This window comes from Artibeus jamaicensis, unplaced genomic scaffold, assembly GCF_021234435.1.
Source record: "Artibeus jamaicensis isolate MK-2021 breed Jamaican fruit bat unplaced genomic scaffold, CSHL_Jam_final contig_700, whole genome shotgun sequence".
In the NCBI taxonomy this organism is placed as follows: domain Eukaryota; kingdom Metazoa; phylum Chordata; class Mammalia; order Chiroptera; family Phyllostomidae; genus Artibeus; species Artibeus jamaicensis.
In genome coordinates this window covers 5,879,724-5,904,082 of record NW_026521930.1, presented here as the reverse complement: position 1 = coordinate 5,904,082, position 24,359 = coordinate 5,879,724, and the positions used below count along the sequence as shown (strand labels likewise).

The 24,359-nt window shown below is 52.5% G+C and overlaps 2 protein-coding genes across 2 annotated transcripts; one reads left to right on the top strand and one right to left on the bottom strand.

The window, feature by feature from the left end:
• Positions 1-254: 254 nt before the first annotated feature.
• On the top strand, positions 255-11,997 carry RNF40 (ring finger protein 40). The gene is made up of 20 exons (XM_037134344.2): positions 255-358; positions 473-674; positions 1,078-1,245; positions 1,379-1,520; positions 2,138-2,344; positions 2,908-3,029; positions 3,138-3,284; positions 3,392-3,466; positions 4,222-4,341; positions 4,438-4,617; positions 4,807-4,942; positions 5,782-5,903; positions 5,991-6,418; positions 6,504-6,621; positions 6,747-6,896; positions 7,077-7,289; positions 7,366-7,491; positions 8,651-8,791; positions 8,899-9,000; positions 10,791-11,997. The coding sequence occupies exons 2-20, from the start codon at positions 546-548 to the stop codon at positions 10,965-10,967; spliced, it is 3,003 nt and encodes a 1,000-aa protein (XP_036990239.2). The 5' UTR covers positions 255-358; positions 473-545; the 3' UTR covers positions 10,968-11,997.
• Positions 11,998-15,113: 3,116 nt separating this feature from the next.
• On the bottom strand, positions 15,114-23,841 carry ZNF629 (zinc finger protein 629). The gene is made up of 3 exons (XM_037134340.2): positions 23,667-23,841; positions 21,062-21,169; positions 15,114-20,906 (listed from the first exon to the last, which is right to left on the bottom strand). The coding sequence occupies exons 2-3, from the start codon at positions 21,132-21,134 to the stop codon at positions 18,376-18,378; spliced, it is 2,604 nt and encodes an 867-aa protein (XP_036990235.2). The 5' UTR covers positions 21,135-21,169; positions 23,667-23,841; the 3' UTR covers positions 15,114-18,375.
• Positions 23,842-24,359: the final 518 nt, after the last annotated feature.

The window sequence follows — 24,359 nt, the reverse complement described above, 5'->3', positions numbered from 1 at the left end:
GCGCTCACCAATCAGTGAGAAGAGAATGCGCATGCGTAATAAATTGCAAAGCGCCTCACCCGGCTTCTCTAAAGTTGCTAATAGGGGGGCGGGCGTTGTCCTCAGGACTCGGGAGGGGCAGTGTGGTGTCGGTTACCATGGGCACTGTCTACTGGCCAATCACCGAGAGAAAGAGGAGGTGCTCAAGAAGTAACGAACGGGACTGGAGAGGAGGGACCGACCGCGACCAATAGAAACAGGAACTGCAGTTCCACTACATCCCCCGCACAGCCTCTAGCGCCTGCGCTCTGTGGTAGGGAGGCCGGTGACGTCTGGTGAAGTTCAAGATGGCGGTCCTGGGCTGATTCTGCTCCGGCTGGTGAGGGGCCCGGGCTGAGCGGGGCGGGATGCAGCAGGTGTAGATGTGTGCGGGAGAGGGCTGGGACTGCAGAGTACTGGTCGCGTCCACGTCTATGCTCTCTGTCTTCTGCAGGTGACGGAAGTACCGCCGACTCCTGCCTGACGTCCCTTGGGGAGACCCTGTGCCACCCCTTGCCGCCACGGCCATGTCTGGGCCCGGCAACAAACGCGTCGCCGGCGACGGGGGCTCGGGACCCCCAGAGAAGTTGAGCCGGGAGGAGAAGACCACAACCACGCTTATAGAGCCCATTCGTCTCGGGGGCATCTCTTCCACGGTTCGTGGGTTCTTGCCTCAGCCCTCATAACTTGCCAGATTTCCAACTGGTCTCCACTCAAATCGACTGGAACCTTATTACCAGTTCCCTAAGTTTAGCAGGATCGGCACTCTGTTGAAAGAAACGAAGAACACGTCGTCTACTTTCCCTTTACACATAGGAAAGCAGGCTCCTCGAGGGCGTGTGCCTCAAAGACTGCAGAGTTAGGAAGAGACAGAAGTAGACCCTCCTTACAACCAGGATGCTGTCTGTGGGTGTCTTGAGCCTCTTTTAAATCCTATTAGCAGTTAGTTTGGGGATACTCCCCTCTCCCACCCGTTCCATTTGCTTTCCCCTGCTCTCTCTGTGATTGGTGTCTTGGGCTCTGTTTGACTTTCTCCTTGGTCCTTTGCTTCCTTGGTAGGAGGAGATGGACCTGAAGGTTTTACAGTTCAAGAATAAGAAACTAGCAGAGCGGTTGGAACAGCGTCAGGCTTGTGAAGATGAACTCCGAGAACGAATCGAGAAGCTGGAAAAGCGGCAGGCCACGGATGACGCCACACTCCTCATTGTCAATCGCTACTGGGCCCAGGTGGATGCCCCTCTGCTTTCTAAGACCTGGCCTCTATCCAGCTGCCGGTCCTCAGCCTCCTCTGCTGGGAAGGATTATCATGCTGGGAAGCACCTGAGGGATCCATAACATTTTTGGTGCTTTCTCCCTTCAGCTGGATGAAACTGTGGAAGCCCTTCTCCGACACCATGAGAACCAGAGGGAGTTGTCTTCAGGGACAGATGCGACTGGGACTCAGGGGGGACTGACACGTGATGAGATCCCTCTTACAGAGCCAGGGACATCGGAACTAAGGGGTAGGACCAGAGATTAAGTTCTGGGAAAGGTTCTGAAGAGGAAGGGACTTTGGTATTAGGCTCCTGAATTCCCTGCCTCCCCTCCCACACATGCACACAAAATTGGTTTTATTTTTGGGTACCATAGTACAATGGGCAAAAACACAGATTTTGGAATCTGAATGACTTCATTCATAGTTCATTTCATGTTTTGGCATTCATTTAGTTCAAAAAAGTATTAATATCGAGTGTTGATTATATACCTGGCATTGATCTAGACTCAGAGGAAACATAGATAAGCAAAAAGAAGTACCGTCTTACCATTAGGGAAGAAGTGATTATAAACCATAAGTTAAAAGCATAGAGGCTCCTGAACAGGAATTCATGTGTGAACTCATATGTGTTTCTAATTTACTTTGAGAAGGCTTTCCTAAGGAAGTAATTGGGAGCTCTGTGGCCCTGAGGAAATGCTCTTGAATCTCAGTTTTGCTTTCAGGTTAGGAATAACACTGGATTGTAGGTGTTCCTTGTGTTGATTCATTGAGCTATATAGTGCAGAAGGGCTCAGTCTGGAATGTGGCGCAGAGTTGTGGTAACTGCTGCTGTTATCTTCATGAGGCTTTGTTCATCCTTCCCAGAGACCCTGCCAGTGCACCTGCGGCCCCCACTCAGTGAGCCAGCCTTGGCTTTTGTGGTGGCACTGGGTGCCAGCAGTAGTGAGGAGGTGGAGCTGCAGCTGCAGGGCCGTATGGAGTTCTCCAAGGCAGCCGTGTCCCGTGTTGTAGAGGCTTCAGACCGCCTACAGCACCAGGTGGAGGAACTCTGTCAGCGAGTATACAGCCGAGGTTAGTTCTTTGTGCGCCCACCTCAGAGGTGTCCATACCAATTTGCAGCTTTATGATATCCCTTCCTCAATGCCTCTAGCCCAGAGGTAGCCACAGTTCCCCCAAGGAATGAATCAGCCATGTTCTCAGGGAAAGGGTTAGGTTGTAGATGGGGGCTTTAGCTTTGATTTCTGGAGTTGAGCTTTGAAAAGATGGGTGAGAGGAGTTGTTGATTCTGGTAAAGCCACCCCCTTTGGGCTGGATATCTTTTTTGGAGCACTTTGCACAAATCTTGGTGAGAGTTACTGATCCACAAGACATAGTAAGTTCCCAGGCTTCGTAGGAAAACAGGCCTTCTCCCAGCTGTAGTTCTGTCATGCTAGCCTTGGCATTCTGGGCAGATGGCTCTCCTTTCTGAGCTGGTTTTCCTTCTTTGTACATAGAGGCTAAAGACTCCTGGTTTGTTGTGAGAAACTAGCAAGATAGCTGGTGGACCACAGTGGGCACATAGTAGACTCCAGAATGAGTTACTACTTTTTCCCTTTGCCCTGAACCTGACTCTGACCCGAGCCCTCACTTTCCAGGGGACAGTGAGCCCCCCAGTGAGGCAGCTCGGGCACGTACCCGGGAGCTGGGACGCGAGAACCGGCGACTTCAGGACTTGGCCACCCAGCTACAGGAGAAGCACCACCGTATCTCATTGGAGGTGGGAGTTGGGATTTGGGTGGTGGGATTAGGTTTAGGTTAGGTGGATACCCAGGGGTCTCAGGGAACCACGTCTCATCTAAGCATCTGCCCTTTTCATTATTCTTAGTATTCTGAGCTCCAGGATAAAGTGACATCAGCAGAGACCAAAGTGCTGGAGATGGAGACAACAGTAGAGGACCTGCAGTGGGACATTGAGAAGCTGCGCAAGCGTGAGCAAAAGCTCAATAAGCACTTGGCAGAGGCCTTGGAGCAGGTGAGACTACGGTGGGATGTCAGATGGACCCAGGGCCCAGGGCTGGGTACTTAGGGACCAAGGTTCTGTCTTCCAAACTCATCTGCTTCTCTCCCTTATCCCCACAGCTGAACTCTGGCTACTATGTGTCTGGGAGCTCCTCAGGCTTTCAGGGGGGCCAGATCACACTCAGCATGCAGAAGGTGAGCAGGCATCATCCTTCCCAGTCCCTGTCATTGTCTTTACCCTTGAAATTCCCCCCAAAATTAAGGACAGACATCCAGTTATGGTCTCTCTGACACCCTTCTCTGACACTTGTACTGCTCTTTGTTGTGTTCACACACAAAAATATTCAGTAAGTAGTTCCTAAACACTGAGTGCTAGCACTGTGTTGGGAAGAAGGTGTATTGGAGAACAAAATAGACAAAAATCAAAGCTGTCATGGAGCTTAGGTTCTAGTTGGGAAAACTGACAAGAAACAAGCAAAAAAAAAAAATAATAACACATCAGTTAGTTTTAAGTACCACAAAGAAAGATCATAGAAAAGAGATAAATGGAAGTGTTGGAGGTGATTGGAATTCTTAGTTGGGTGGCTGAAGAAGAGCCTTGCTGAGACACTATCTCATCATCCTACCTTTGCTGTCTCATCTCTTGGTTGTTGCACATTTTCTTGGTGCTGTGGGGATCACACTGCCCTGTTTCCCTTTCCTTCAGTTTGCTCTTCAGGGCTTCCAGGAAGACTTCTACCACTCTCCTGTCAGTTACCAGCCTTGATTTCTGGCATTGACCATGCAGTATTGAGTTTTTTCCACTTGCCTTGGATATCTTAGAAAAATGTTTAGATCTGTCTGGTTCCCGAGGCTTCAGAATACATCATTGCTACACATAGGGAGGGATGTGTGAAGGAAGCATGCCTGCTGGCTTGGCCCAGATTCCCACAGTCCTTTCTACTCCACAGTTTGAGATGCTGAATGCAGAATTAGAGGAAAACCAGGAATTGGCCAACAGCCGCATGGCAGAGCTGGAGAAACTACAGGCTGAACTTCAGGGGGCTGTGCGGACCAATGAGCGCCTCAAGGTGGGCTGTGTTTAGGGCTGGGAGGGCCTGAGACCGCAAGTTGGGGCTGAGCCCTGAATTCTCTTGCTGATCGCTTTTGGGTATCCCTGCCCTTAGGTGGCCTTGCGGAGCCTTCCTGAGGAGGTAGTACGGGAGACAGGAGAGTACCGAATGCTGCAGGCCCAGTTCTCACTGCTTTACAATGAATCTCTGCAAGTAAAGACCCAGCTGGATGAGGCCCGGGGACTGCTGCTGGCCACCAAAAATTCACACCTGAGACACATTGAGCACATGGAGGTATGGCCCTGGAATGGGTGGGGGTTGAGGGTAGGGCCAGACCTTGAGGGTCAAGGTGTTCCTGGGTCAAGCCCCTGTATGCATGCCTGGGGTTCTTGGGAATAAATTCTTAAGCCAGTAAGGACTCAGGTGGGGACGCTTGCCGGGGGGCAGAGGAGTTGTATGGATTCTTAATGCCTCAACCCACAGAGTGATGAGTTGGGGCTGCAGAAGAAGCTGCGCACAGAGGTTATACAGCTAGAGGACACGCTGGCCCAGGTACGCAAGGAGTACGAGATGCTGCGCATCGAGTTTGAACAGAATCTGGCAGCCAACGAGCAGGCAGGTATGTGGTGAGGATAGGCTGGAGGTGGGCCTTATCTGTGACTGGTGAGCCCTGGTGAGGGGCCACTGCTTATCTAGATACCGGAGGTTTAACCTTTCCTTTCACAGAGTCTCATCTCCCTATGGAAAATAGGTACCACACCACCTGTCTCAAAAGGCACAGTGAGGGTCATAACCAGCTGAGGTGGCTGATAGAGCAGGCTTAGAACATGACCTGTCAGTCTCGTCTGTGGTTCTGTCCTGGTATCTCTCTGGGATAAATCATAATTTTGTAAAGATTTATTGCATACCACCTGTGAGCTGGGCCCTGTTCTATGCTTTGGGATAATACCAGGGAACAAAACAAAGAATTCCTGGTGGTGTAGCACAGTGTTACAATGGGGGAAGACCGGCAGTAGAGAAGAAAAAATAAAATGTACTTTAGATAGTGACAAAAATGCCAAGAAAAATAAAGCAGGGAGAGAAGACAGGAAGTGTTAGGAGAAAGGGTGTTACAATTTTGGATGGGAAAGTCAGAGAAGTGTATAACTGAGGTGACATTTGTTTAAAATTTAAGAAGTAGACTGACTTGTGAATTTACGCTTAAACATATTTCTTTGAAGAAAATTTGGAAGTATTAAAAAGTAGAAAATAGCAGAAATAACACAAAAGCAGTGTCAAGTTACTTTGGGGTGAATTTCCTTCAAGTGTACATCTGCCTTGACGAGATCACACTGGGTAAGGCCTCAGTTTTTCTTTTCTTTGTAATGGAAGAGATGGCTGTGGCTCCTCCTCTTCCACTGAGGAGTTTGGCCCCTAACCCAGGAGGCAGTCTGACCTTAGTTCCTGACCCTCCCCTAGGGCCTATCAATCGTGAGATGCGTCACCTGATAAGTAGCCTCCAAAACCACAACCACCAGCTGAAGGGGGATGCCCAGCGATACAAGCGGAAGCTGCGGGAAGTGCAGGCTGAGATTGGCAAGGTAAAGAGGGGCTACCTGGGAGAAGCCTTGGCAAGATCCCAGTGAGTATCATCTTACCTTAGCCCTGTTATATCTTGTTCTTTGCAGCTTCGGGCCCAGGCCAGTGGCTCTACACACTCAGTCCCCAACCTGGGCCACTCGGAGGACTCTGGCCTCAGTGCCCCAGCCCCAGGGAAAGAAGAGGCTGGGCCAGGCCCTCTTGGTGCCCACGACGGCAGAAAGGAGATGGCTTCAGTGCCTGGTGCCACTGTGACTACCTCCTCAGCAAAGAAGGAGGAACTAGTCCCCTCTGAGGAAGATGCCCAGGCCTTAACCCCTGGGTCCCAGGGCCCCTCCTCCCGCAGCCGAGAACCTGAGGCCAGGCCCAAACGGGAGCTTCGGGAGAGGGAAGGGCCTGGCTTGGGATCCCAGTCTGTTGCCTCAGCACTCTCAAGAGCTGATCGGGAGAAGGCCAAGGTGGAGGAGGTCAAGAGGAAGGAGTCAGAACTCCTCAAAGGTCTCCGAACAGAACTCAAGTGAGGCCCTGTTCCCATCTCCTTCCCACCACTGCCAAGTGGCTCCAGCCCTACTCATCACATCCTCTTCCTGCTCCTCTCCCAGGAAGGCCCAGGAAAGCCAGAAGGAGATGAAGCTGCTGCTGGACATGTACAAATCAGCACCCAAGGAGCAGCGGGATAAGGTGCAACTCATGGCAGCTGAACGCAAGGCCAAGGCCGAGGTGAGGTGAGGTAGGGCCTGTAGGACATGCAGAGAGGTTACCCCAGGGGGTTCTGAGCAAAGCAGAGCCTTCTTGCATCAGCAGGAAGCTGTGACAGCAGAATTCCATCCTTCTGGTGGCTGTAGGTTGATGAGCTACGGAGTCGTATCCGAGAATTGGAGGAGAGGGATCGAAGGGAGAGCAAGAAGATTGCAGATGAGGATGCCCTGCGGCGCATTCGGCAGGCAGAGGAACAGATAGAACACCTGCAGCGCAAGTTGGGTGCTACCAAGCAGGTGTGAACCCGTGTGGTCCTCTTCTGAATGTTGGGATTCCCTTTATCTCACCCCCTTTGGGGGCATCTAGCAGATGACCTGGTCCCACTCTGTAGTTCTTGGCTCAGCCATGTTTTCCTGTGGTTACCTGTGGTTATCCAGTCCATCTGCCACATTCCTTCTCATCCTCACTCACTACAGGAGGAGGAGGCTCTGCTGTCAGAGATGGATGTAACAGGTCAGGCTTTTGAGGACATGCAGGAGCAAAATGGGCGACTGCTGCAGCAGTTGCGGGAAAAGGACGATGCCAACTTTAAGCTGATGTCAGAGCGGATCAAGGCCAACCAGATTCACAAGCTGCTTCGGGAGGAGAAGGATGAGCTGGGCGAGCAGGTTCTTGGCCTCAAGTCTCAGGTATGGTCACCCTGAGCTTATAGGGCGGAGCTGCAGAGGCAGGGGCGTCCTGGTATTGAATCTCCGCCCCTCTCAGGTGGATGCCCAGCTGCTGACTGTGCAGAAACTGGAGGAAAAAGAGCGGGCCCTGCAAGGCAGCCTTGGAGGTGTGGAGAAGGAGCTGACACTGCGCAGCCAGGCCCTGGAGCTCAATAAGAGGAAGGTGAGGCCAGGCCTGAGGGGAAGGCAATGTAGGATGCTGGCTCCCATCTTAAATGCTACATGCCAGACCCTGTGCTGAGGAATTTTTTGTACTTTGTCAAATTTCAGTCTCACTGTAATCCTGTGAGGGTTTTTGTTATTATCTGTGACAAAACTAAGGCTCAGGAGGTCAACTGACTTGCTCACAAAAGAGTAGAGCTCTCCTTGGCTCCAGGACCCATATCCTTACCACTCATTGGGTATTGTAAAATGGGGGTGGGGGTTCCTGTCACATAGTTGTATAAAACTAAGACATGTTTAGTGCATGGTAAAGGCTTAAGGTTGATGTTCAGTTTCATTTTCTTTCCCCACTGGTTTTTTTTCTCCCTCATTCGTTCATTCATTCATTCATTCATTCAAGCAATATTTTACATGTTCTTTCTCCATTTACCAGTCCCTGTGCTGAGTGCTAGGGAGACCATGGGAAAAAGAGGGTCTTATTGCAAGTGGGAACTTCCAGTTTTGAGGGACAGATAGCAAGCCAATAATCCCACAGGTAAAATAGTATTATTACAGGCCCTGGCTGGTGTAGCTCAGTGGATTGTGCGTGGGCCTGCGAACCAGAGTATCGCGGTTCAATTCCCAGTCAGGACACATGCCTGGGTTGCAGGCCAGTTCCCAGCAGGGGACGCATGAGAGGCAACCATACATTGATATTTCTCTCCCTCTATCCTCCCCTTCCCCTCTAAAGATAGATAAATAAAATCTTTTTTAAAAGAGTATAAAAAAGACATTTAAAAAGTAGTATTATTACAGATCATAGTAAAGATAATGAAGGAAACTAAGGTGCTATTGTAAAGAAAATAAACATCATGTGACATTTGAGCTGAGGGAGTTGCAGAAGAAAAGTGTGTGTTGGGAGGGTTGGTAGCAGAGGGACAAGTCCTGTGAAAGCTTAGTGTTAGGAGAGAGCACCATGTAGGTAAGGAGCTGAAAGTGTTGGGAGAGAGGGAGAATAGGAGGAGGTGGAAGTTGGGGAGCAGGACCAGCTCCAGTGAAGATACTGGACTTGATCCCAAGAGCAAGAATCACTGGAATATCTGACACAAGCACCTGTGGACTATGTTGCCTACCTAGGCTCAGGAGAATGATGCTCCTCCTCCCTGTCTCTCCCGCCTCAGGCTGTGGAAGCAGCCCAGCTGGCAGAGGATCTGAAGGTGCAGCTGGAGCATGTGCAGACGCGACTGCGAGAGATCCAGCCTTGCTTGGCAGAGAGCCGGGCCGCTCGAGAGAAAGAGAGCTTCAACCTCAAGAGGGCTCAGGTTTGCGCACGGTGGGGGCAGGGTGGTCCAGGGTTAATGGTGTGGCTGGGGGCAGGTGGTTCAGGATGCAGACCCTTACACTTAGCCTGGCCCCTGTCCTGCTTCAGGAGGACATCTCACGGCTGAGGCGCAAGCTGGAGAAGCAAAGGAAGGTGGAGGTTTATGCAGATGCTGATGAAATCCTCCAGGAGGAGATCAAGGAATACAAGGTGGGGTTCTGGGGCTATGTTGTGCCCCATCAATTTAGGAATCTGGAGGGTAGGGGTTGGTGAGAGCTTTAGTCTTGGGACCCCAGAAATAAGGTAGGACAGCAAGATGTGGGTAGAACTTGTAGAGAATCAAACAGCTGACCAAGAATTGTACACATACTGCAAGCCAGGAAGAGAGCCTGGCTAGGTGTGGGAGGGCTTTGAACTAGACCTAGTCTCAGATTTCTTGAAATTGACAGTGTTAGAAGAGGCAGCAAAGTAATTCTGAGTGAGAGCAATGTGGTGGCTGAAGCTAGAGGGGCAGTGGGAACTCAGGGGACACCCTGAAATCAGCCTTGGGGGTCAGCAGGCTTCCTGGAAGGAATGGTATCCAAAAGAAACATGAAGAATGAGTCAGAGTTGGCTGTGAGGAATTGGGAACAAGAGGATTCTGGCAAAAGAGAAGGCAGAAGTGAGGCCCTAAGTGGAGAGATGGATGTTGGAGGACAGAATGTGGGTTTTGTGGTGAGTGGCAAGCTGGGAGCATTGGGCGTTGTCAGATCCATAGAAACAGGGTGGGTGACAAGTGGCATTTAGTAGGATTAGGAAGAATTTGGAAGAGTAGGGATTGGTGGACAATGTTCAAGGATGTTGAGAATAAGGCACCTATAGGACATCTTGGGAGGCTGTCCAGGAAGTCACAGCAAAAGGACAGGTCTGGAGAACAGTCCTGGGGAGTTGTCTGCAGAGGCAGAAGTGGAAATGAGGGCCTGTGCCAAGAGAACGGACAGGGGGGGTCATTCTCTCTTAGGAACCTCAAACCTTTAAATGATGTGCAGAGGAAGAGAAGCCTGGGGATTGGGAGGAAGGAGAGTGATGTAGAGGGAGTTGATGTGGGAAGAATTTCAGGGAGGGAAGGGTAAGCTGAATCAGAGATGCCAAGAAGGCAAATGAAGTGAGCAATGAGAGATGCAGTTTGGGTGGGAATGGTTCTTGGGCAGGGGTAGAGGTGGAGGTCAGAAAATCTGCACACTCACTAACTGAAGAGGTGGAGGGTAGGTCAGTAAATAGTAAACCTTTGAAACAGTTTGGCCCTAAAAAGTCAGGGACAGTTGCAGGCAGCCATGTTGGAGAAGGGAAAAATTTCTCAAGGGGAGACAGACTTTGGATCCTGTCAAATACTGATGAGTAGGGTTCTGAGAGCTGGTGAAGAAGGTGATGGGCTGGGCTGGGCTGGGATTTCAGGCGGAGCAGAGGATTGTTGGGGAATGCTGAGTTGAGGGGATTCCTGTCCGAATTTGGAGGAGGGGCCTGGTGACAGGTGGCAGGTTTCAGGATAAGAGTGGAGATTACCTCTAGGGATCTACACCAGGATCTCCGGACAGCACCAGGGGTGAGCCCAGTGGAGGGTGGAGACAGCAAATTTCTAGTGGCTGTGACTCTAGCAGGTATAGGTGAAGTAGACGGTTTGCTTAAGCCAGGATTGGGGATTTTTCACAGTAGGCCAAAGGGGAAAGAGATGAAGGCCAAGGGCAGAGGCTGAACCTTGTGGGTCACTGGCCTTGAGAGGCAACACATGACAACTAGACATCACTGCCCAGGTTAGAATCCAGACTCTACTTTGAAACTTTGAGACCAGCTTCTGAGTCTGTTTCCTGATGTGGACAGTGTGCATCTCGCCTCCCAGGGTTATGAGAAGAGTTAGATGCAGTTGGCTGTAGGAAGGCATAGCCAGGACCACTTCCTGCTATCAGCTTGGGGTCTGGGCACTGTAAGGATTGTTCCCAAGTTGATACCTTTGCCTGCCCCAGGCGCGGTTGACCTGTCCCTGCTGTAACACCCGCAAGAAGGATGCAGTTCTTACCAAGTGCTTCCACGTTTTCTGCTTTGAATGCGTGCGGGGCCGCTATGAGGCCCGCCAGAGGAAGTGCCCCAAGTGCAACGCAGCCTTTGGTGCCCATGACTTCCACCGTGTCTACATCAGCTGAACCCATAACTCGGGACTTTGGAATACCCATGGACCCTGGGAGCTGTGCCCCCAGTCCCTCTCCACCCCACATCCAGTGGCCCTACCCTTTGTTCTGGACCCTGTGGGCCCAGTCCCTCCCCATCTAGTTGATTTGGGGACCCCATTGCATGTTAGTGGGAGTGGGATCAGCCAAGTTCAGTTCCACCTTTCCCCAGTTAGAGCTGAGGCACCTGGCCTGTAGGAAAGATCTGCAATGAGACACCTAAGAAGCCCAGAGCCTCTCACTGAGCTCCCTGGAAGCTGACCTCAAGCCTTCTCTGTCTCCACAGGCCCATTTTGGCCCTAAAGGGGAAATTCCCTAAGCCGTGACCTCCCATGAAAGAGGCTCACAACCACAAGTGAGGACCAGGGGTGGGCCAGGTCCCCAGCTTCCAGCTCTGAGATGGGGCCCTGGAGACTTCTTCACTCCCTGCCTTCTGGGCCTGGGCAGGGCTTCACCTCTGTGGAGTTCCCTGGGCTCTTTGGTCTGGCTCTTGTGCTTATGTCCTAGGGGACTGAGGCTGGGGAGGTGAGGGGGGAACCTTCCTTCTCCAGTGGAGAACTCTATGGTTGCTGCAGTCACCTTGCCCTTATTTTGGAAATGCTGAACCAAGATCATCAGTTTCTATTCTAATCAGGCCCCTCCCAGTATATACTCTCCCAAGCCCTCTTAACCCCTGCCTCATGCTTCCCAAGGCTCCAGTGAGTTCTCAAGCCCTGATCCTGTTTTCATCCTGGTGGCCTTAACTGCAGTGGAGGCAGAACTTCCCAGGGGGGAAGGGCCAGACTAGACAATGGGCCAACTTCCAATCATTCCAGGTAAAAAGCTTCTGACTGAGCCTGTACCCGCAATGCTTGTCTGCTGCCTGCCCAAGCAAACTGGGCTATGAAGGCAGTAGGCAGGGTCTGGAAGATGGAGCAGTTGACAGGTGTCAAGGGTCCATTCAGGCCCATAGCTCCCGCTCTAGAGATGTATAGGCTGTATGCTATGAATAAATGTCCAGCCTTCAGTGTGTGGTCTGCATAGCCAGATGTCCTGCCCCAAACGTGGTCCCCCATTTAAGCTGCTACCCCTGTCCCAACTCGGCCTTGTCCACTCCAACACCCAGCTGACGCTAAGAGATGAATGGCTGCCAGAGATTCCGGATTGGACTTGTGTGAGGAACATTACCTCAGGAGAAAGCATCTTGGTCGCTTATTTGAAACCAGATGGTCTGTTTTCCCACTGGGAAGGTCTGACCCTACTGGATCTTACCGCGTGTGCTCGCTACAGCCCTGGAGCGTATCATTGGCCGCTGATATTCTGGGAAACCTCGAGCTGCATCCTGGGAAATGTAGTTCCTTATAAGTACCCGGGAGACCAGGTCATTGGAGGGGAGACCCAGTTTCTGGTTGGCCAAAGTTGGACCAGTATCCGACCTGCAGGCTGTGCACCTCCGTCTCCAACTCCTAACCAGACCCATCTCAGACTAGTAGATTCGGACACTTCAGTGGGTGACTTTCTTCATTGCTTCTAGCCGTATTCCTCCGGGAACCATTTCGAGTGTCATGGGGTACTTCTGGATTAAGTGTGTCTGTGGAGTCGTCTTAGGAACCATCACTGAAGCTGTACTGGGGTTCGCAGTAAGGCTGGTACTGACCGAGGTCGGGGCCATGGCCAGAGCAGCGACCACGGCCCGACTTCCACGCTGTCTTGCAGCTTGGCGGTCGTACCTTCACAGGGACTTGCAACCTTGCCTGTCTGTGGGCCCCACCTTGCGCCCAGGGGCTGCAATTGCTGGAGCAGGTTGGACTGGAGATGCTTGCGGGCTACGGTGACTGCCTGCGCTGAACTTGGAGGTGATGGGATGGGCACTCTCACTGAGGTGCGGCCGCTGCTACAGATGACATCGAGCTGTTGAAGTGTGTGTGGCCTGGGGACAGCCATGGCAAGTGTGGGAAAACGCAGCATACTGCATCATAGTGAGGCTGCTTGGCTCTGAGAGGAGCATGGCGCTGGAGAGTGGTTTGGGGTCAGCCAATACTATGAGCACCACCCTCTTTCACAGGAGTTACCGTCATGTGGGTTTCTTAAATAAATGGAAGTTACTATATATCACCTCCCCAAGAATCTCCCCTAGGCCAGTCTCCATATCCAGAGGAGCTGAAAACTCCTTGTGGGTCCTCACACCTAATAAAGTAGGCATCACACTACTCTCTCAAGCTCAAGCCCAAATGAATGGGATAAAGATGCCAGAATTTTAGTTACAGGCGTAAACACTGATGCCACAGGAAGAAGAGAATAAACTCCACAAACATTGGTTTGCAATGAGCCTTCCCAGTGCAGGGAGAATCTGCTTTAGAAGCTGGTCAGGCCCCTCCAGCCAGTTTTGACCTAACAACCCCAGTGGCTTCAGTGGCAGTGGTATCCTGGGTTCCTTGGGATGAGCAGGCCAAAACTGACCTTGACTCACTCCTTGGGTTGAGCAGATGTTGGCTTCCTGGCAAATGTGCCTGTTTTAGCTAGAATTAGGGCCACTGTCTGATTGGCCACAGGGTCCAGTGGCACATTTAACATTGACCACTCTTCAAAACTCCCCTTGGGCCTTGTGGTGCTACACTCCGTTTTTATCACACGATTTTCTGCTGCTCTTCTTCTATTCTGCCACTCTTCCTGAGTATATTTATCCATGGCCATGGCTACAGCTAAGCTGCTAACGCCCAACTCATCCAGCCCAGTTCTCTTTCCTGACTCCAAACCTTGGGGTGGGGTTGGGGAGTAAGATCATGTCACTATCCTTAAAAATTCCCCAGTGGTGCCCTATCTCTAAGTTTCTTAAACAAGATGCTCCTCACTCTGGCCTCTGCTCTCTACCTTCTTTCAATCCCCATCCCTCTATATTTTAAGCCCACACCCAACTGTTATGTACCTTCTATCCCCATCCCACCTCCAGCCCCTACACATACTATTTCCTGTTTCTTGGGTCATTTCCTCCAGCCAGTTTCCTGATCCTATGCTGTGGAAGGCACCATGTCTGGGTCCACAGTCCTAAATCTGAACAAATCACTGATCTTTCTTTCCCTGTAGTCTTCTCACATTACTGAGGAATCCTCCTGTGGTGGGACCGGTTCTGATATACCTCAATTGTTCCCAGGGCTGGGAACACAGAGAATGTAGGTTAGCCTTCATTTCCTCCCCATGAAAATCAAGTCCCTCCTTCACCCTACCCCACCTCTTGCTTTCCAGAAAGGAAAGGAGCAGTGAACCTGCCCTGGGAGCACAGGAAAGGTGGGGAGACAGCTTCCTGGCTGGAGGCTCCTGGCAGACTGGGCAGAGGTAGGCCCCAGAGGTAGAACAAACATTGAAGTCAGTCTCAGGGGCCATGGCCAGGTTTAGGCCCAGCGGATAGTGTAGGTGTAAGCTGGGCATTGAGGAACCATCAAGAGCCCAACAGCCCTGCCTGGCCCAGTGTGGAGCCCAGAACAGGGCTAGGAAGGCCCAGTGAGGGGAGAGAGGCTTGGTTGGGTATAGGGCCTTTCTGGCCATTCTAGTTTCCCTCCCTGTCTTGCTATGGATCTTGGGCAAGTGGACAACATACTGAGAGTGAGATGACAGGCCAGGTCTCCTCTACCCACCTCTCTTTAGGATCTACACAGCCATGTTCCAGAGAAAGGGTTGGGCCAGGTCCAGGACCTGGGATCCAGGTGAACCAGAGAAGGTGGACTTGTTTTTGGAACTTGATTTTCAGGGCTTTCCATGTGGCAGTCTGGGGAGGGTGTGGGTGTTGTGGCCAGAGAGGCCTCCCAGGAGCTGCACAGTTGGACCTGAGCCAGGCACTCACCAGGCAGCCACCGAGTAGTCAGCAGGCTGTGCTGGTGCCAAAGCTAGACATCAGTGAGAGCGGCTTGGCTCTGCCACCACCTCAGAACATTTCTCCCCCTTTCTCCCAAGGGAATGGATTTTAAAATTCAATAAACCTTCACCAGCACACTCGGGGTGGGGACTTTAGGGCCTTTGGGAAAAGAATGCAAGCGCGGCCTGGAGCTGGGCTGAGCTTTTGAGATTATATATGGACCCTGGCTCTGGGAGAGGGCAAGATCTTTCAGCTTGCTCTAGGATTGAAAGAGAAGACAGAAAACACCTGGGAAATCTTATTCCCTTTATTCTCTTCAACTAATCAACGTGACCACCGGTGACACAACACTGTTATTGACACACAACACTCAAAAAGTGGGGCCTTTCTTCACTCCAGGGGGACAAATTAGGTGAGTGGGGCTTCCCTAATGGGGGCAAAGGAGTCTGGGGACTGCTCACTTCAGGGGTAGTTGCCATGGAATTCTACCTCTTGGTTGTGGTTTCACGTTTCCCCATCACTCAGGATTCATGCCCAGTTCTTTTGAGTTCCCATCTGACCTTCATATCTATAGCAGTTTCAAGTTTCACCTTAAGCTCAGATCAGTTTCTGCTCTTTCTTTGCTTTCACCAACAACTCTGTGACCCTATCTGTTGGGCTCCTCAACCAGGACACTTCTGAAGAGTTAGGCCTCCATGGGACTGGACAAGAGGCCTTCCAGATTGAGTAGTGCCTTTGCCAGAGCTGGTCAGAGGGTCTCTGGACACTACCACCTCCCTCAACCAGCTGCCTGCTTAGTTCCTCCCAAGACGGAGCTTGTTCTGGGAGGGAAGTACCTGGCTAAAGGAATTTGGGGGGTGGGGAAGAGAGAACAGGTCATACCCCAGAGGTCTCTGACTTTGCCCCTTTCCTGCTACAAAACCCCAGACAGCAACTCATTGTGCCCACATCATCCATTCAAGTACTGGAGCCTAAACTCCTGGCCCTGACCCGTTCCTCTAACATGCGAACAACCTACTACATATGCTACACCCAAGTCCTCAATAGGCCCACAGTTGGCCTTTAACCACACTGACCACCCCTTCCTGGACTGGTCCCCGAGCCTCAGTCTGCTCCCCAGGACTCTTCTGGAGAAATTTCTCAGACCTGTTCCAAGGGAAACTGCTTCTAGCTTTAAAAGGGGTTCATCTACAATTGGAGTTTTTTTCTGTTACCATCTTGATGGGGGGGTCTGCTTTGACTCGAAGGACTGTCTTCTCTTCCTCAGTCTCATAGGGACACCCCCTTAGTGGATGCTTCTGTCAGTAGATTTGCAGGCAGGCTCCTTCTCCCCTCAGTAGTGCTTTCCGACCTGGCACTTGGGTCGGGTGGGGCTGTAATGCAGATGTTAAAAAGGGTCTCCCCACAATCAAACAATGCCTGCCTTTTCCTTCCTCCCAGCAGGCTTGGGTTTTTTCCTCTTACAATGTTCTGGATTTTGATCCTTTGAATTTGAGGGTATCCCTTTGGGGGCAGGGTAGATGAAGGACTTTTGAACTTCAGGTAATGAAATTAGAGGTCTTTTCCACAGCTCTGTAGGAATCCAGGTTACCCTCTCCAGGGCTGTGACTCTGAAAGGGGCCACCCCACCTGGCATGTTGGTTCTCTTACTCCAGGGCCACAGTGCGTTACTGGTGCCAGCGTGGGGCCAGGGGGCATTTCCTTTGGACACAGCACCAGACAGAATCTCCAGGGTTAGGGGATGGGGTTCTTGTTACAGATGTCTCAAAAGTTTTCTCCAATCATTTTAGATGGCAACAGTCTCCCCTGCCACACACACCCAGTCACATTAGCAGGTTTGGCTGGGTTTATGAAAGTGTGGAACTGTGTGTGGTGTGGTGTGTGAGGACAGGAGATGGGGCTGGCAGGGTACTGTGGTTCTCATCTTTCCATTTCCCTCTGAAGGCTTCTGACTAAGGAGGAGAGGAGCCAAATGGATGGAATCTGTACTTTCCCAAGACCATGATCGAGGTGGGTTGTCACAACCTCAGAGGGATTCAGGTGCCGGGGTGAGGAAGGTGGTCAGGCTTCCATATACTCTTCAAGGACCCATGGTCCCTTCTGCGGGTGTTTGGACACCCATCACTGTGCAGCTGGCTCATCCTGACAGCAGCCTTGCTATCAGCTCAGAGAGAGAGTGAGGTTTAAAAGTAGGTTGCTGGCTAATCAGAGCTCTCTATTCTGTCAACTTGCTGTCCCTTGTTGCCACAGAGAACTTACCTGTGGCACTCATTGACTTGGAGAAGAGGATTTAACCACACATAGGCCTTGAGTCTCTGAAGGGCTTTATTCTTTGGAGGCCGATTAGCTGCAGTTCTCCCTCTCCACTGAGGACAGATTTTGAGGAAACAGGCTGCTGCTGCTGCAGCAAGACTGGTGGCAGTTAGATTTCAGGAGAGACCTCCTGACAGTGAGACCTGAGATGCAGCAGGAGGGGCCCTCCATCCCTGGAGGTCTCTCAGAAGTCCCCAGGAAAGGGTTGTCCTGCCGGGCTAGGGAAGGACCCTGGCAGTCTGACTGGGATCTGCTTGCACTTGCAGTTTAACAAGCTCCCGGAAATGGGGTAGACAGCCTGGAGTTTGCTGGGTTCCACCTGAACAGTCTCCACTTGGTTTCCTTCCCTCGAAGCGCTCTAACAGAATCTCCACCCCCCCCCTAAATTTTTGTGGTGGTTTCCCAGTGTTCTTAAAGTTTTTATGCACCCCAAACTTCAGCCTTTAAAAAGGCGCAACATCATTTTACTCCTTCCCCATTTTTGGCTTCTTTCTGATAAGGAGTCCCATGGGCCTCTCCAACACACATAATTCACCTAAGATCTGCCCTGTGCCCCAGGGAACCCCCAGTGCCACAGGTTGAACTTTTCCTAGTTACCAGGTTATGTTTCTTCTGTGGGTCCGAGGGCTCCTCATCACTTATTTTTCCCCTGTCTTTGTTTCCCTTTTCAGTTCCACCCAATTCCCAAAACTGCTTCCCTCTGAGCAATTACTGTGTAATTGTCCAAGCCTTCTGGGAATGAGCCTCCCTCTCAACCGCCAGTAGGAAAGAAGACTGTGGAACAAGTCCATGGGAGGGTCTTCTACACCTTCTGAGGGTCACTGCTCCCAAGTCAATGCCATTGCTATATTCCCTGCACTTCCCCAACCCTATAGTTTCACAAGGATTTAGGTACAGTTTTATAGGGTTGTCTAGAGACATATTGGGACCTCATCCTACAATTAATAGGGCTTTTATCCACTATGGTTTATAGGGATTTTCTGCTATAGACTTAAAAGGCTTTTTTTTCCTACATATTTATAGGGTTTCTAACCCAAAAGTTTTTGTCTACTGCACTGTAAGTGGTTCCCACCAACAATTTTACAGGGTTTCTCATCACTGATGTAAAAGCACTACTTTTACCCAGGGTCCTTTCTCCTTCGCATCTCTATAATCTGATGGGTTTTTCTTCCTTTTCTCGCATAACATTTGAGATCCAGTGTTCCTCTCAGGAAAGAAAGGCCCCTGGTCTCCAGGCCCATTTCACAGGGTGACACCTGGGTGGCAGCTCCTATGGAGGAGGAGGGCTGCAACTTCTGTGAAGCCATCTCCACACTCAGGGCACAAATAGGGCTTTTCTTCCAAGAGGGTTTTGGGCGTTTCTCCGTCCCCATGGATGCTGCTCTCTGCGGGGGTGGGGGCCTCTCCTTCATCTTCCTGGCTTGTGGACAGGGTGACCGGCTCTGAAAGGGGGTCTTCAGGTCTGGGGGACTTTTCTTGGGTGTGAGTTTCCTGGTGGTGGATGAGGGCTAGGCGATCCAGGAAGGAGGCCCCACAATCTGAACAGCTGTAAGGTCTGGCTCCCAAGGGGCTCCTGAGGTGCTCCAGGAGGACAGAAGAGCTCTTCCCTAGCTCTGGACTCTTCTGGTTTTTTCCACCTGCATGGACTTTCTGGTGCAGCAGCAGCTCAGAGCTGAGGCCAAAGCTTTTTTTGCATTCAGGGCATTTAAAGGGCTTTCCACTTAGGAAGGGACTAGGCCCTGCCCCTTCTGCTAAACCAATCCTATAATCAGGAAAGAGAAAGGGCTTTTCGTTGCCATGGGTGAGCTGGTGTTGGAGGAGCACAGCTCGATCCAGAAAGTTTTCTCCACAGTGGGAACAAATGTAGGACTTGGAGGAGAGCAGGCCCAGCCTTTGGCTGAAGCTCTCCTGCCCTTCAGGCATTTTAAAGGGTTGTCCTGGGGGGTCAGCTCTGCCCTCTGAAGCACCTGGATAGGAGTTCCCTCCAAAAGGGAGCCTGGGAGGTCGGAACGGAGGCTTGGGGGACGGGTGTGTGATGAGGCCGTCTGAATTTTTGTAGGGGTTTTCTCCAATGTGGATCCTTTGATGCTGCATGAAAATGCCCTCGTCATTGAACCCCTTTCCGCAGACAAGACACTTGTGTGGTTTGGCTCCGGGGGGCGGGGTTAGCAAGGCTGGATCCCCAAGTCCCAGCATAGTGTCACCCTGAGCTCTCCGGGCTGGGGTCTTCCCTCTTTCGTGGATCACCCGATGTTGCTCCAGCTCGTGCGCCTCCAGGAAGGCCTTCCCGCAGTCGGAGCACACAAAGAGGTTCTCATCCATGTGGGTGCGCACGTGGGTGATGAGGTTCGAGCTCTGGCTGAAGCTCTTGCCGCACTCAGGGCACTTGTAGGGCTTCTCACCCGTGTGGGTGCGACGGTGCTGGATGAGGTGGGAGCTGCGGATAAAACTCTTACCGCAGTCGGAGCACTTGTAGGGCTTCTCACCTGTGTGGATGCGCTGGTGGCGGATGAGCGTGGAGCTCATGATGAAGCTCTTGCCACAGTCGGCACAGATGTAGGGCCGCTCACCACGGTGGATGCGCTGGTGGTTGATGAGGTTGGAACTGACACTGAAGCTCTTACCGCACTCGGGGCACTTGTAGGGCCGCTCGCCCGTGTGTGTGCGCTGGTGCCGCAGCAGCGTGGCGCTCAGTGTGAAGGTCTTGCCACAAACGGGGCACTTGAAAGGGTCCTCACGCAGGTGGGTTCGCTGGTGTTTGATGAGGGTGGAACTGTGGCCGAAGCTTTTGCCGCACTCGAGGCACTCGTAGGGCTTCTCCCCAGTGTGTGTGCGCTGGTGTTGGGTCAGCTCCGAGCTCTGGATGAAGCTCTTGCCACACTCAGTGCAGCGGTATGGCTTCTCACCAGCGTGGATCTTCTGGTGCTTGAGGAGGTTATGGTTCTGGCCAAAGCGCTTGCCGCACTCTGGGCACTTATAGGGCTTCTCGCCAGTGTGTGTGGCCTGGTGCTGGATGAGGTCAGAGCTGCGGTAGAAGGCGCGCCGGCACTCGCCGCACTTGTACGGCTTCTCGCCCGTGTGTGAGCGCTGGTGTTTGATGAGGTTCGTGCTCTGGGTGAAGGCCTTCTCGCACTCAGTGCACTTGTAGGGCTTCTCTCCCGTGTGAGTACGCTGGTGCTGCACCAGGTTGGAGCTCCAGCTGAAGCATTTGCCGCAGTCCGGGCACTTGTAGGGCTTCTCGCCAGTGTGCGTGCGCTGGTGCTGCACCAGGTGTGAGCTCTGCGTGAAGCTCTTGCCACACTCGGAGCAGGTATTGGGCCTCTCACCTGTGTGGATGCGCTGGTGCCGCAGCAGCTTGGACCACTGGCTGAAGCTCTTGCCACACTCGTTGCAGATGTAGGGCTTCTCAGCCCCGGAGGGGCGGCCTTGCACCAGCTCCCGCAGGCTGGACTCATTGGGAGGGACCACTGGGGGACTGTTCCATGTGGTCAGAGTCCCCCACTGCCAACTGGCCTCACAGGCCTTGGTCCAGTCAGACGGGGTAGGAACTACCTCGGGGGCTGGAGGGTCAAGAGGAGTCTGGTCATCCAAGGGATTGGGGTGACCCAGTGGACTTGGGGAGTTCTGGGAGACTGAGGGATCCTGGGAGGGTCTCTCCAGGGGCATCTCTGGTGGGTCCTTGAGTTCTGGACTCTGAGCTGGATCTCCCAAGATGATCTCCTCCCCAGAACTTTCCTGCTGAGGGCTCTCCTCTTCATTCCCACTCTCGGTACCTATAGAGAAAAAGGGAGTCTCCAGCCCCCATCTCCTTTCAGAACATGGGGTCGGTCTTTCTTCCCTGCCCTGGGTTTCCCCCTAGAGTCTGGGCCCCTCCCTGAACTAGCGCCACTGTCTTGTCAGAACTGCAGTCCCTTCTTGTGCCCCTCACCTCTGTGAGCATCGCTGGGGCTCTGTACAGGACCCCGAGGATGCGGGCCCCACAGCACTGCTTCAGGCTCCATCCCGGAGCTCAGGACTGCCCAGTGTTCCAGGGAGCCTGGGGGAGAAGAGAGGAGCGCACAATGGGGGCTGATCTCACTATTGTTTAATCCCTACCTGGGCCCCCCCCCCCCCACAGCTCTCATTCCTCCTTATGTAAACTTCAGTTTCCTATCAACCCGTGTTTCTGGGCATTAGTTCTCATCATCCCTACCCACCCCACCCCCACAGGCCTTACTCCAGACCTTAAAATCACAACTAAATAAGTAGGTGAATTTAAGAGTCATTAAAAGCTCATCAGTCATAACCCTTTGAACCCAGACTGGGGGCCGGAGAGGTGTCTGACACCCACAGAAGAGGAAGCCTCTCACCCCACTCCTCTGATGCCCAGAGGCTGGGAAACTTGTTATTTTACTAATCAGAAGAAGCTCATTAAGACTCTAATTTTCCTCCTTAATGAGACTGCTAATTAGGACCAATAAACTTTCCTTGAGAGCCTCACGGAGAACTGAGCCTGCCTAGAACACTTAAAGAGTTAAAAGAGAGAGACAGGAAGAAAGGGAAAAACCGCTCTGATTTTTCTGAGGCAAGAGGGACCCTCTGAAAGGACTGGGCCATCTAAGCACAGAAAGAAGACTGGGCCAGAGGTGGGGGGGAAGGGGTATTTTAAAGCCACTAGGGGCCTGTGCCACAATGACCTTGAGAAGAAGTGGAAAGGAAAAGAGAGGTGAAAGAAGTGTGTGAAGACCATCTGCAGCTGACACAGTGCCTGTGGTGGTGTCCTCCTTACCTCACCTAATCTTCCCCATGGTCCCTGTCAGGAGACCCAGGAATCACACTTTCCACTTTACAGATTAGGAAATCAACCCTCAGGGAAAGTTCTCCAAGGTCACAGGACGGGAAGTTGTCGAGACCAGAAATGCAAGGTTCTGTGTCTAGCTTGTCCCAGTCTCTAAGAGAGGAAGATAACCTTGGGAGTCCTGTGAAACTCCTAAAAGTGGGCTTTTGGCAGGGATGGGTGATGAGGAAAGCTCCAAGAGAGCCTACTTGCCTTGAGAGTGGGATGCAGAAATTCCTGGGACCAAAAGGTCCTTGGCTATAAAAGCAGGGGTTGGATCTAGTGACTGGCCTGACCATTTGCACCACTAAACTCCAAACAGCCCTCCCCAGTGAAGCCTTCCATATCAACCCCATTCTGGTGCCCCTTCTTCCATACTGTTTGTTCTGCTTTGCTGCTGCTATAAGCTGTGCCTAGGATGATGATGAAGACTAACACAGAACAGGTGCTCCATACATTTTCTTGAATGAACGAAAAATGAATGAGATGCCCCTTGTTCCTGGAAAACCTGTTTGTACGATGCCTTTAAAAGTCAGTTTGTATGGGGACGGCAGCAAAGAAACAGTTCAGAGCGGCCTCCTGGTAAAACATGGCCAGCTCATTCCAAAAAGGATGATATGATTTCAGCATGAGGGAACAGGGCCACAGGAGCAAAGTGCTAGGACAACTTCCCACAATGTGGAGACCCTCAAGACAGTCCCTGGGGAAAGCCTGGGGTTTGGGTGGCTGTTTGGGATGGGTACTGTGTGTATGGGGGCAGGGGAAACAAGCAGACATGTTCAGGATTCTCGTGGAGGCAGCTGGGAGGTAACCCAAATGAAGCAGGAGCTAGCTGAACCCTGCCTGGTAAATAGCAGCAGGGGAGACAGGAGATTTTAGGAAGTAACAATTTCTTCATCTCTGTAGCTCCTTAGGCATGAGAATTTCCCCTCCCCCTACTAAGTGTCTTTGGGGAGGTGGAAGCAGGCACCTCCGCCAAGCTGAGGCTGCCTGTTCTGAGGAAGCTTGGAAGGTTGCCCTGCTGTTTGCTGAGGACAGGTGAGAACTTATGTACCTTGATTATTTCGAGAAATTCAAACTCAGCGTTCCACAGTAGAGGGAAGAGGTTAATGAAAAGGCCACCAGGGAGTACTAAAGTGGTAGGACCCAAAGAGGCAAGAAGTGCTCGGAGCAGACCTAGGCCCCAGCCCCAGTCCTTGGACCTCGGAGCAGTCCCACTGCGGAGGGAGGAGGGGGAGAAAGACTGCCTCGCGGAGAGGTGTGGAGATCGACCCAGGTGACCCTGAAGTGGAGGCAGCGAAGGGCTCGCAACCGCCCTGGCCCCTGGCCCCCCACCGCCGCACCGGCCCAGACCCTGGACTCCTGCTCCGACTGGTGCCCTCCACCCTCTTTCGGCCCCCAACTCCCGGGTCCGGGCATCCTCCGCCTCCGAGCCCCCAGGATTCCCCACTGGCCCACAGCCCCCAAGCCCTGGCCTGGCGGTCGAATTCCCTCTTCCCAGAATGCTCATGCCTCCCCTCCCCCACAGCCAGACCCTCGCGCTCTTCCCAGAATCCTCGGCCTCTGCCCCCCTGCTCGGCCCCAGCCCTGCCCCTGCGACCAGGGGCCGGGCAGGGGTCTCAAGCCCGGAGCAACCCGCCTCCCTGACCCATTGTTCCCGGGCGGCCGTCTCGGCCCTTCGGACCACCCCTCGGGAGCCCAGGCGTCCCCAACTCACGACTCTGGGGTCTGGGAAAGGTGGAAGGCAGAATCCAGCCCCAGGGGACTTAACCCCTTAAATGCCCTGCCTGAGGGGGGGTGGCGGGCTTGATGCCGAGGACTCTGGGTTCCTTCTCAAGGGGTGATCCCAGGCTGAGGACCCGGGGACCAGTTCAGGGTGACTGGGACGGAGCAGGAAGTGACCCCAGCTTCCCGGGTCCCTCTAGCCTGGAGTCAGAGCATCAGCTCTATGGGATTTAACCCTTTGCCTCCCACAGCCTGGGAAAAATAGAGGACGAGGAGCGGGGAGGTGGCTGAGACGATGACCTGCTTTCTGTCTCCAGTAGGAGCAGATTCTCCGTGAAACCCAGTGCCAGTGAGGATCTCTGGATTTCTGGCCACTCTGCATCTTGCAGGGGCTCTGCCAGCTGCTCCCGGGAAGCAGATTGGTGGCTGCTGGTCCCCTGGGGCCTACCTTTGTTGGGACTCAGACCCAGGGATGTCCCCCCCCACCCTTGCCTGGGTTGTGGGGTGGGAGCAGGGGCTGGCAGGGCAGATTTGAGAGGGAATATCCTACAGGCTAAAAATGACTTAAATGAAATAGTAAGTCCCAGCAACAGGAGTTTGGGTTGAGGGGAAAAGCACGGCCGGGAGGAATCTGGCAGCCTATGCTCCTGGCCCAGCCTCACTGGGAAGTGTGTGCTGGCCCCTC

Excerpts from the sequence above, each read along its gene's own strand:
- RNF40 (XM_037134344.2), top strand. The coding sequence starts at position 546 with ATGTCTGGGCCCGGCAACAAACGCGTCGCCGGCGACGGGGGCTCGGGA. Across the intron at positions 3,285-3,391 it reads TGGCAGAGGCCTTGGAGCAG|CTGAACTCTGGCTACTATGT; the intron begins GTGAGACTACGG and ends TTATCCCCACAG. Across the intron at positions 4,618-4,806 it reads GACACATTGAGCACATGGAG|AGTGATGAGTTGGGGCTGCA; the intron begins GTATGGCCCTGG and ends CTCAACCCACAG.
- ZNF629 (XM_037134340.2), bottom strand. The coding sequence starts at position 21,134 with ATGGAGCCTGAAGCAGTGCTGTGGGGCCCGCATCCTCGGGGTCCTGTA. Across the intron at positions 20,907-21,061 it reads CCCCAGCGATGCTCACAGAG|GTACCGAGAGTGGGAATGAA; the intron begins GTGAGGGGCACA and ends TTTTCTCTATAG.